Source organism: Melospiza melodia, chromosome 3, assembly GCF_035770615.1.
Source record: "Melospiza melodia melodia isolate bMelMel2 chromosome 3, bMelMel2.pri, whole genome shotgun sequence".
In the NCBI taxonomy this organism is placed as follows: Eukaryota; Metazoa; Chordata; class Aves; order Passeriformes; family Passerellidae; genus Melospiza; species Melospiza melodia.
The window spans coordinates 46,801,458-46,813,768 of record NC_086196.1 but is presented as its reverse complement, the minus strand read 5'-3'; the positions used below and the strand labels follow the sequence as shown (position 1 = coordinate 46,813,768).

At 38.0% G+C, this 12,311-nt stretch overlaps 1 protein-coding gene across 1 annotated transcript in view; it reads right to left on the bottom strand.

Annotated features, from left to right (window-relative positions):
- The window catches only part of ERO1B (endoplasmic reticulum oxidoreductase 1 beta), a 28,961-nt gene extending 16,697 nt beyond the window's left edge, over positions 1-12,264 (bottom strand). The window contains exons 1-4 of the mRNA XM_063151600.1: positions 12,151-12,264; positions 7,613-7,732; positions 4,504-4,587; positions 4,051-4,092 (exon numbers count right to left, since the gene is read on the bottom strand). Of these exons, the coding sequence (XP_063007670.1) occupies positions 4,051-4,092; positions 4,504-4,587; positions 7,613-7,732; positions 12,151-12,249 (345 nt within the window). The 5' untranslated portion in view covers positions 12,250-12,264. The remainder of the gene's footprint in view (positions 1-4,050; positions 4,093-4,503; positions 4,588-7,612; positions 7,733-12,150) is intronic.
- Positions 12,265-12,311: the final 47 nt, after the last annotated feature.

Here is a 12,311-nt window from a genome sequence, read left to right as displayed (position 1 = left end):
ACTGAAATCCTCAAGAACAGGTGTTGTGAAAGGTCTTTCCAAGTTTAGCAGTGAGATCCCTAGTATTAGGGAAAATCCTCTAATTCTAGAAGCAGTTATGGTTCTGGAACATTTCTTACTTTGATTTTTTTTCACTTAAATTCATTTGGCTGATTTCACTCTGAATTTAACTGCTACAGGGAATTCAGCTAAAGATGTCAAAATTTTGTTTTGCCTTTTGATTAAATTGAGTTCTTTTGTTATGAAACCCCCTACATGGAGTGTTTCAGATACTTATTTACCATCTTTTTTTTTGCAAGTATAATCATATGCCAAGTTTCATTTCATTTTAGTAGGCATATTTATTACTTTTGGCCATTTTCCCTTCATGTTTCCTTTAATCCAATTCATCAGCCCACTTCAGATGTGGATGGGTCTGGAAGACAAGCTTTTTCAGCTGAACTCAAATTTTGCTTATTTTAAAGACAAAATGGAAATGTATATGCTGAACTTTGATTCTGAAGAAGTTTTGAAAAAGTAATCCACTGAAATACTTACTTTTGGAACACGTCTAAGGAAAACATTTGCAGAATTAAAGATTATATTCCACTATTCTATAATAATATGGTTATGTAAGCAGGGAATTTACATCTGCCAGCACAAAGCTCAGAAAGTTCTTCTACATTTAGGAACATAAAAGGTAGTAACAATGCTATCTTAAAAGATAAACTCAATTTCCTCCTTTTGGGGGTTTTTGGATTGGTGGGGGGGGGGGGTCGTGTATTTTTTCCAGACTAAACCTTAGGTCAATTATTAAAACAAATAAATTATAAATTTTAAAAGAAAGAGTAATTTTTTTTCTGTGGACAGCTTTGTGGTCAAGATGCCAGAGGCAAAGTACCACCATAATATGTATCACTAAAAAAAAAAAAAAACTTTATTAAAATTGTTCAGATGAGTAAGCAGAATTATTTGCTATTTAAAAATTCATTTGCCTGGACCAACACAAGGAAAAACAGCAGAAGACCTAAGACACAAAGGAGACTAGAAAAAACAAATAATTTAAATCTTGTTAGGGGCCTTGCCCATATATGCTTACTCCAGAAGAATTTCTCACTCAATTTTCTTGTATTTGGCAGGCATTCTTCAGCATTGTATGGATTTTAAAAGGAAAAATGGGAACAAGGAATGGCCTTAACCTAGACTGAAACAGATACAGCTGATGAAATAACATACGGAGATGCTGAAGCAAACATTCTGCATGTCTAGAGTTGCAAACCAATCCCTACCCTGAAGTGAAAAAAGGTTACTGCCAAGATTAGAATCCTAAATTAAAAGTTTCTAACAAAATAAACATTCAGGTCTCAAAACATGTTTCCAGGCTTTCCTATTCGCCAGTGTTTAACAACAACAGTTGCTGGATCAGTGCTCTGTGACCCCTAACAAGATCAGGACAAAATATCTGTTCTTGCCAACCAGGATCTCCTAAGGCCAGTTACTGGAAAAAAACAACAGAAAAGAAGGGCAGGAAGTAAATTACGAAGTTGAATGTTGTAACCTGGAGTTACTGTATCCTGTCCTTTGCTTTAAAGATTTATACAGCTTTAATGTCTAGCCACAAAATATGCATTCACCACTCAAATGCAACAGAACTATAGAAAAGGAAATTACTGTGTGCCTCTACAGCACTATTTCAAAAGGCTTATGGTGGTGTCAAGAATTAAAAAGACATCATCTATTGCCAACTGCACTCCTGTGGGGAAGCTTTACAAGTGTAACCTTGGTCTTTGCAGCTAGATGAGCATTCAAAAGAACTGTTGTCTTCATTGCTCAGCAAACAAAAAAAAATCCCCCACAAAAACCCAAATAAAGCTAGAAGTTTACAAGCTCCTTTACACTAGGAGAGAAAGGCAATGGAAAACTGGACAGAAGCCACAGAAAACCTCTCCACAGGATTCTACTGTGAGTGTATCTATTCAAGAGATCATAAGTGTCATTATTAAAAAGATGCCTTTGGTTATTTTCAGCTTTCCAAGACCAATACTATCAGGATGAAAGACAAACTGGACATGCATGTGTTCTCAGGGAAAAAAACCCACCCTTTTTTTAAATCCAGTACTTTACATATAAGCCATACGGTGTAAGATTTCCCCAAATGGGAAATTAGCACAGGCTAATAGCACAGTACTTGCACAGTCCTTGAAACAAAACATTCATACTAAAATGAATTTGGTATTTCCTTAAAAGGGATATTAAATGAGATTGTAAATTTTTGATTGGCTCTACGAAAGATCACTTAACTGCACCATAAGTAAGAAAATGGTCTAGGTAAGATTCATGTCCATTCTGATGGCAAATTTCATCCAGAAAAGCAGCACATTTTAATGTCTTCTACTGCAGATTAAAGGTACAGAATTGCCTAACTTTCAGTACTGTAGCTGGTTTCAACAACCTGCAAGGCAACTCAAAGGAAACCACTGTAGCGAACATACAGCAAATGACAGCTTCCCAAAGAATCTATCCAACCTTGTTTATTGTGGTGAAAGCAAAAGGCATCCATTTTTTCACTTCCTAAATCAAATTTGGTATGCTCATGTGAAGTATCCAAAGAACAGCATATTCTTTGGTTACTATTTAACACCTTATTTATGGCTCTCAAGATTAATCAATCAGGAAGCTCAAATTCAGAAAGAACCCTTTCTGAAACAGTTTTTAAAGTTTACAGTCCCTCTCTTTAGGAGGCATTATGGCATTCCTGGAGTCATTTTCTCTACAACCATGCTTGGAAGATAAAAGAGTCAATGAAAAAGAGAACTGGCAACACATTATTCAGCTAAAACACAAGATCTGCTACCCAAAGATAGTGTCAGCTTTTCAGAAAAACAACTGCTGCTTGTGCTGGAATGGCAAACAACTGACATTTAGGCCATGTCAGTGAGAAAGATTTTTCTTCACTGATTACCAGGAACCTTTAAATGAAGAGGCAGTCTTTACTTCAAAGTGAGTTAACAATGTATGTGTAAAAGAAACAAGATTTCTTCCTCTTGAGCTAAAGCTTGGACAGATTTGCCTGCCCTTTTCCAGACAGCAGCACACAAGTCATCAATTCTCAATGAAGTACTCATCTCAGCTATCTCTGATAACCTTTCCTGGCATGAGATCTAAACCCAATGCCAACACTCCTGTTCATAAGTCCTTTATGATCTGGTGAACTACACCCAGCCTGCCCTGTGAGGTAGAAAGCACTGGGGACAATGGAGATATGATAGTTAATCAAGAGGTAAGTGCTTACAATACAGTCAAGGCACTCAATGGGAAGATCTCTCATTTGGGCACCATTAACCCATTAACTGCTAAAATCCTCATTCTTGGGCACCCTGTTTCAGATGTGTGGGATTTGTGGGTAGTCCTTCTGCTCTGACCTCTTATCCTATGCATATATAGCCTCTTAACTTTTTAGCTTTGCTAAGATCACTTGGTGATCTAGAAAGGATGGCTTAGAGAGACGCAAGCAAAGGCCAACAGCACAGACTGACTGCTCCAGTTTGCACTGGCCACTTTTGCCTAAACTGTCTTTAGACTAATGACCAAATCATCTCTGGACTAATGATCTCTTAAAAATAAGGCATAGCAGAACTCCGTGCAATCATTTGGGTTCTTTTAATATTAGATGTTGTGATTACTTATGATTGTTAAAAAAGATTGCGCTGCTACTGCCTCTGTGCATCTTAGCCTGTAGCTTTTTAAAAGGTGACCTGTACTAAGAAATGAAGTAACAATTCTGCATCAGGCATTCTGTGGCCATGCACTGCTGTCCCTTGCCATTCATTGATTCAGTCTGCAGCAGCTCTCCAGCAATGACAGGCTCAAAATGACACAACAGTACCAGCTATGACAGAAACACTACTATACATAAAGGCAGAAAGGTTAAACCACATACAGGAAATGATCACTTAACTACTTCATCAGTGTGGGAACACTGAAGGTTTATACTAAAAAGTCACATAGCTGTTCTAAATTTAAGATTAAAAAAAAAATCAGAAAGAACTTTAAAAATTAAGGAGTACTTACTTTATTAGAGCTCCCAGCCTTAATTCCGACAGGTATTTTGCTCTAGAAACAAAAAATAAATCACAGCTTTTACATTGCTCATAGAAATACTTGATTAAAATCTGCAAATTAGGTATCATTCCCATAGAGGTCAAAGCAAACTTGTTTTTTGAAAAATTAACTTGCTCCTTTACCTTATCAACATGCTATATGCAAAACAGTGCTGGAGGTCAGAAGAGATTTACTCTTGAAGCTCTCCACTTTCTCCATAAAATGACTAAGACCTTAAAATATTTTGGCTGTATTTATACTTTTGGAATAGAAAATAAACTGGTCACTTAAATTTAGGTTCCCACTAAAAAGTATTGCTAGTTGTGCCTGTATCATTAGCTAGTACTATAGTACTAGCCACTGCAAATTAGCAAATTTTTACCCAAAATCCCTTTTTCTATTATATTATTATTCAATCCATACCTCAGGACAAGGCTCTACATGACAATCTTTGATAGAACAATGGCCATCATCAGCCCAAAATGGGCATGGTCTCTTCAGGTTGACCTAAACATATAAAACCAGAAGTTTACAATCCACACTGACATAAGGCAACTGTAGAAAAAAGCTCTCAGTATCAGGAAATCCTTTAAATTCTTTTAATTAGTCTCTCTAACTACATAAGATGAAGCTTTGTGCAGTAAAACTGTTAATGACAATGGTCTCCAGTGAATGAACACAAACACATAATATATTAAACCAGAAATGAAATCTCTCACTATTAAATTGAAATTTACTAACTTAAATAAGTGAAAGTGAAATTTACTAATTTAAATAAGATTTTGGATTTCAAAATCAAACTAAAAACAGATTATTATTTTTAAATGTTAAAGATATTCCTCAGTCAAAAAACCCCCGACAAGACATTTAGCAGATGGTACAACTTCTTAGAAGTGATGACAAATATCTTCTCATTACAGCTCAAACCTTGCAAGCTCAGATACAATAAAAGCAGAGATTTTAGGTTGCCTCCCCCCATTTCCTCTACTGAACACACAAACACCATTCCTAGAAAAAAATAATGCAAAATTATTTTTTGTACTTGTTCACTCATATCTTTTCAAATAAAGCAAGAAATAGTTTTACATTCTACATCACCTTCACAGTAAGGCCCATCATATAAAACTTTCACCTCCCACCAATTTCTATCAAAAAAGATCAGCTAAAATAGTTAAATTACAGCCTTCTTCAAAGCAAACTCTCACAATAAAAAAATGCTTACACACTGAGGAAGATATAAATAACTAGGCAATCACTGTTTTTGCACAGAGGAATGCTGTAAATAAAATAAAAAATAATCTGCTGCCTAAACTGCAGATTAATTCAGAAAGAACACATGGGAATGAAGATGTACTAGTCCAAGAATGACTGAAGAGCACTGAAAACCACTACACACAAAAACTGAGGTTGTATAGCACTTATACTTTTATCAAACCAATCGTGTACTGTCTACATAGAACATCCAATCATCTTCAGAGTATGAGGTATTAGGTTTCATTGTTATCACTCACAGTATTATTCAGTCCTTTCACAAATTAAAAGACATTCTTGATTGTGAGGCTTCCACAGTTGGTGTGTTTTGATGTATAAAATTAGAGACACAAATGTTTATTTCTTTCATTGGGAAGTGTTCTGCTATTTAGAAACCACCTAGCACAATTTCTGCAAGACTTCAACAAGTTTTTTCTGGCCTTTAAATAAAAACGACCTCATCCATTCAGTATTAAGGTTTGAGTTATTCTATACCACCACACATCATTGCCAGGGGCAGGGAAAACTACTTTCTTCCAGGGAGAAGGGGTTCTTTCCAGTGGAGAAAATGTGGCAGAAGGAGTCGTCTGATATTGTCTATTGCTTTCACCTCTGTGTGAATCACTTCTTTTCTTATGCCCTCTGTCATTAGTACTGTTGCTATTACTGATCATTTTCTTATCTCACTGCTGTTTCCAGAAAACTCTTCTTATCTCAACCCATGATCTTTACCTTTTGTACCTCCAATTCTCACCTCCATCATGGAGAGTGAGTGGTGCGTGGTTTGGTGGGGAGTACCATTCCTAAACCACAACACCTACCTTCACAATTTCCACTTCCATTTATGTGCTTAAAAGCACTTCCATCATTCTGCACAGGGAGATCAAATGAGCCGTTGCTTATTGAAACAGGAAAGGGTGAAGAATGTTCTGACTGACTTACTCTGTTTGTTCAACACAAATTCTTCCCTGCCACCACTGAAGTACTAAGTGAAGTGTGGTGCTGGGTGGGCTGCACGCAGGCCCTTGGAACCGCTCATCTGTTACAAAGATCAGTATAAAAGATGAGGCAGGACTGCAACACAGCTTTAGAGTATGATCTGCAGAACTGCTGTTGAAATGAACATTAGCTCTAAATTTGCAAGATGAAGTTACTGTGTTATGAAGTCTCATATACCGGTTGCTCCTCATCTTTGTTTTCTATCTTTCTGTTACCTCAGGAGAATCTCATTACCACTACTATGTGATATATTAGTACTGAAGTTGCACATATCCTGTTTCTCCTGAAAAGTGAATTTAGAACTATATCATGTAGCAGGAGATTCAAGGTGCAGTTGAATGTACATTACACTGCTTGCTCAAGGTAGAAAAGTTAGAGTCTAGTGCTTTCTCCTTCTGCTCACTCATAACCCCATCTTGCCTGAGTTTAATATTACTCTGACTCCAGATCGGCTAGGTGACTTCTTACATCCTGAGGAGAAAAAACCCCAAAACCAACGAAAAAACCCAACAAAATCAACAAAACCTTACCAACAAAACCCCCTACCAAATGACAAATGGAAATACCCTAACTAAATATCTACCAGGTTAAAGATATGCATTCTTCTGAGAGGTAAAAGTAGCAAAGGGGCAGGATGCTGCCCTAGAGGAGTGTGAGCTCCCTTTTCCAGGGGCAGGCAGCCACCTGATTAGCTCAGTCAAAATGCAACTTCACTTTCAGGTTAAGCCTATCTGAAAACAGACATATCAGGCTTCAAATCTTCATTTGCACATCAGATAGTAACACAGACAAAAAATGCTTCAAGTAATAAAAAGTGATATTACATACTACTTGAAAAAGGAACAGTTTTACCTATTTTTCAAAAGAATAACAAACACTAAAATCAGAAATAAGACAGTAACTTATCAGCAAAGTAATTCATGCCAATATTTCCATTTCAAATTACACACATTTCTTAGAAGATAAGCACTTCGTGCTGTCATAAAATTAGTAAAATATGATCCTTTTCCAGTTCCTTTTGCAAAGACACTATCTTTAAAATTACTACTTATCAATTGAATGAAAGCAGTCATAATTTACTGTCACTGACTCCAGGATGAACATAGCAAACAAGACATTACCAACATAATTGTCAGGGACTAAAAAACTGCTTCAACCAAATTAAAAAGTTGTGGGCTTCTAATAGGCAGCTTAACACTGGCAAGTTGATTTGATATGCAATCCTTCCTATATTTTCTGCATTTTATTTAAATTATTCAGAAAAATACCATTCTAAGTGTACCTTGTAATATCTGAAGTAATCACGTTCTTGCAGTTTCTGTATTTTGGGAAAGATCTTGAATGTATTGAAGTCATCGATGCTTTCTATGTCACATAAACAATCATCTAGGACTCCTGTGAGCTATTGAAAAAATACATTAACATTTATTTTAATATAGAAATAGAATATTAACTGCAGAAAAATCTTTTAAAGAGAAAAAGATGGTAATTGAAAGAAATACTAGTGAAATGCAGTTCCATAGCAAATATTTCTCATCACAAAAAGTGATGAGAAACATCACAAAATGTGATGAGAAACTCTGTAACACATCTCATAAAGAAAAACTGTAGCACTTTGAGCTTAAGCCCACTTCCAAATGCATTGCTAAATCAATGTTAGCAAGATTAACTTCACCCCTGAAATTTGTTGACACTTTCAGCATATAGAACTTTTTGAAGAATGAGCAACAAGAATTTCCAAATTACAAATACATGGTATATTAGCAAAGTTCTATATCAACTGTTCTCCTACCAAATGCTCACAAGTCAAATTGCCTAAAAAAAAAAAAACAACAATCACACACTGTCATCTTATTTTCATATTTCTTCTCAAAGTGTGAAAACACTCCATCTAGTTTCCTTAGAGGCATGGGGAAAAGGAGTATAAGTTCTTCTGCGCCCAAGAAGTTTGCAATTTCACAAATAAATTCAACAAATAAATAAAGAAAAACCAGGCACAGGGATCTATATTTCAATGCTGTGAATCTATCATGAAACTGAGTATGACTTTTCCAGGCCTCATCCCTCTTCTTGTGCCAGGACAGCAAGCTGTACTGCCACTGCACTAGGTTAGGAGCACCTCTAGGAAAAGCAGCACACAGTGCAAGTGCAGAAGTTCTACTGCCAGCACAGAAAGGGAAGGCAGGACTGTGCATGTAGCACAGAGGGCAGATCCAACTAACACCACAGAGTAGGCTATGGAAACACTCTCACTGAGACCCTGGTGGTGTTTTATTGAAAGGTGGAAATACTGAAAGTGTGATTCTATGCAGAGTTATATAATAAATTTCAATAAATCTAAAATAACTCTCTTAGGCATAGCTTCTTAAACTACTACAGACATGTCTGAAGGCTTCAGACATGTTTAAAAGGGAATGGAACCAAACACTGGTGCTTACTGCTTCTGTTCTTCATTGACACCCATTATGGCCTAGAAATTATTTAAAATAGAAATGCCCACACATCTTATACCTTGCATGGGATGAGAAGAACTTCTAACTATTGAAATGTTGTGTGGAAAAGGAGACAAAATATATTTTATGCCTTTTTTTTTCTTCCACAGATTTCACACAGATGAGATTATGAAATCATCTAATCTGTTTTATGCATGATAAATCACTCCTGTACTTTACAGAACAGATACCCTTATATAACCAAGCTTGATGTAAAAGAGCCACTAGAAAACAAATTGTAGGCTTATGCTCCTTTATAAAGCATAAAGGAGGCCTGGAAAATGGATTTCCCCCAACTCTCTGTGAGAATAAAGAAGTGAGGATATGGCAATAAAGCACTTAAGTGGAAAATTCACCTTATGTAGATCCTACTTTTCCTGAGGCACTAAATAGGCTGTCACAATTCTGTAGAGCAGATATGGCAATGAAGTAAAGCTAATTTAAGGAAAGATACTTTAAACAAATTTTTTTTCCTGCTGTTATGCTTGCCTTGTTAATCAAACCTGGGCAAACAACTGTCAAAGAGCCCATGTGTAATTACAGTTTTTTCACAGTCCACACAACTGCCAACTTCAAAGTCAGAAGAAAAGCTTGTTATTAATGATGCTTACAGAGAGAAAACCCCCATGCACTTTAGTCTATAATAATTTCATTTAAAACTTGAAATTTTCTTATTGATCACACACAGGCAAAATCTGTAAAGGCACAGCCCTTACAGGTAACACTATACCACAAAGCAAAAAGTCTAACATTTCATTATAATATAGAAAGGCAAAGAGATAACTCTGAACATTTTACTCAAATATTACTCAACTGTATAAAGAGGATAATACACGGAAGTTTTTTTGGACTGAGAAGATAAAGAGTAGGAAACTATTTTGATGACCAGCCTGTAAGACTATCCACTGCTTACAAAAATAATTTTACCATCTATGCAAAATGGAAAATGCTCTTCCAGGGGAAAAATGTCCCAGGTAAATGCAATAGTTACATTCAGTGTCTAATCTTCATGGAAGAATAAAAAGCTGCAGCCATTTTATTTAACTAAGACCTCAATTCTAAGAACAACTTTGAAAATGCAGTATAGTTTACCTAGATCAATGAAGCTTCAGAAATGAATCCTCAGAAACTACAATTGATCTAGGAAATTATGAAGAGAAAAATGAATTCAGAGTACTAGAGCAAGCAAACTAACTTTTCCATTTTTTTTCCTCACAAGTTTTTCAGAACTGGAACAGTTAGCTCCCTGTATACAAAAAATAGCAAAATCAATGTTTCCTTGGAAAGCATGCTCTAAAATTAAACTAAGCTGTATCTGTACCAAACCACAAATTATAAAATACTTTAACAGCATGCATGAACACTAATACTGCACAGCAGTGGAGTCAGTTCACAGCACAGTGATGCAACAGCAACACTGGCTTCAAGTACGCCAGTCAGAGGTTTTTTTAATTAGTCTAAGTGCAGGCTTCAGTGCTCTGACTCACAGTGCAACACTCCAAGAACATGCAGAAAATAGTTTCATTTTTGTCAGCATCTGGATCTTCCAATTAATTTATTTTTTCAAATTGGAGATACCAAAATAAGAACAGTGTACTACACAGTTAAAACTACGTATTGCAAGACCTACTTTGTTATTCACACCATTGGTACTTTGCCTTTTTTTAATTGAACTACACTAGTTAACTTAGTCTACAAATATAAAGTCAAACTGTACTCTAAGTTAACACACTTTTACTACAATGGACAACAATCATAGTTTCTTTCATTTGTTAATTTCTTTGAGCTCTAAATAAACTCTAAAAGCATTAGCCTACTATCATCTGTGTTCAAGAAATCATCTGAAATGGTGCAGCTGCTATTTTTTCTACCTTTCCAATATGCTTATCAAAGTACTTCCAGGTGTTGTCAAACCTAGTTTAGTTCTTGAACAGGTATCAGACCTATACTGGAGAAGTGAAACTTTTAACTTATCGTCTCCAAGATAAATCAACCTTTCAGAAGACAAGGTCAATGTCCAACCTGCATCAACTTCTCCTTATAAAATCTAGAAAGAAAAACACAGTCAGCACTTTAATATTAAGGAAAAAAAGCTGGATAAATGCATAAAATAATAAGCAATCTATTCATATAAACAACCTTATTAGTGTTATCAGGCTGTTGTACTTTAATTGCTTCGACACTTACAAGACCACCTGGGACACCTTGTTTTGTTCCTCAGACATTTCCCTTTGCCATGGCTGCAGAATGAGAGAACAGCCTCAGGTAACATGACTCCAAGAACTATTGGTTAGCTTGTCGTTCCCTGCACAATTCTGAACTCAATATACTAACAATTTTATGAAACAGTAACAACCAATTTCTCTGCCAAGCATCACAAAAAACCCCATGCCACTTTATTAAGTGCTTCTTTAAGAACTCCATTTCAATTAGCTTTTAGTTATGATAAAATAGTTACTAAAATAATGTCAATCAGAGAAAACCTCAACTTCCAACAAAAAAGCTGCAATAAAAGCTCTCTATGCTACTGTCATCACCACCTTTGGTGGCCACTTACAGTACAGCATATTATGCAACCGGAAATTTAGAAAATATAAGAGAAATAATAATCCAGAGGACAAGCTTTGCTCCATGTGGATGGTGTATTCCTCAATAAACTCTCTCCAACATCTTTGGCCCAGCTGAAAGCCTCTCCTACTTGACACCAGCGATCATATCAGTCACAGTGTGGATGAACATCGAGCTCCTAACTACAGACACACGTCCTCCTAAAGCTGGGAAGGCAGCTTACAGAAGGAAGCACTGCGTGTTCTCATCCTTGCCGGTAATGTGGGCAAACAGACGCGACCTAAGCACAAGCCAAGCCCGGGCATTGGCATCACCATTGGAACATATGGCTTCTCACAGACTTCATCAGGGCACCGAACTTTCTGCCTGAAGCCACGGGCAGGATCCAGTCCGGAGCTCCCCGACGTATCCCACGGACTGGTGCTACCTCTGGCTCCCAGGCCAACCAACTTCTCCCGGCGACACCGGCCCCGGGCTGGATCCCGGCAAGTGCCAGCCGCAGGGTGTGGAAGGGGAAGGACGTGGGCTGCACACTCCATTAAGACATTCCCCGACTTCTCCGCGGGGAGCCGACCCATGACACGGCCCAGAGCTGCCCTCTCCCCTATGACTCCTCGAAGTGACCTCGCCTCCCGCCTCTGCCCTGCTGCCGCTCCGGGAGGGCTCCGCAGCCGTGCCCACAGCCGGCGGGCATCCCTGCCCGGCCACGCTCCCAGCCGTGCCACCCCGCCGCACCGTCCCGCCAGCCGCCGGTTCCCACCTGGGCCTCCGCGGTCAGCACGCAGCCGAGCACCGCCAGCAGCCGCGCCGCCGGCCGTGCCCTCGCCGCCGCGTTCCGCCCGCCACTGCCGCCGCTCATGCTGCTGCCGCCGCTGCCGCGACTGACGGAGGAGGAGGCAGCCCTCGCCCCGCCGCCGCCGG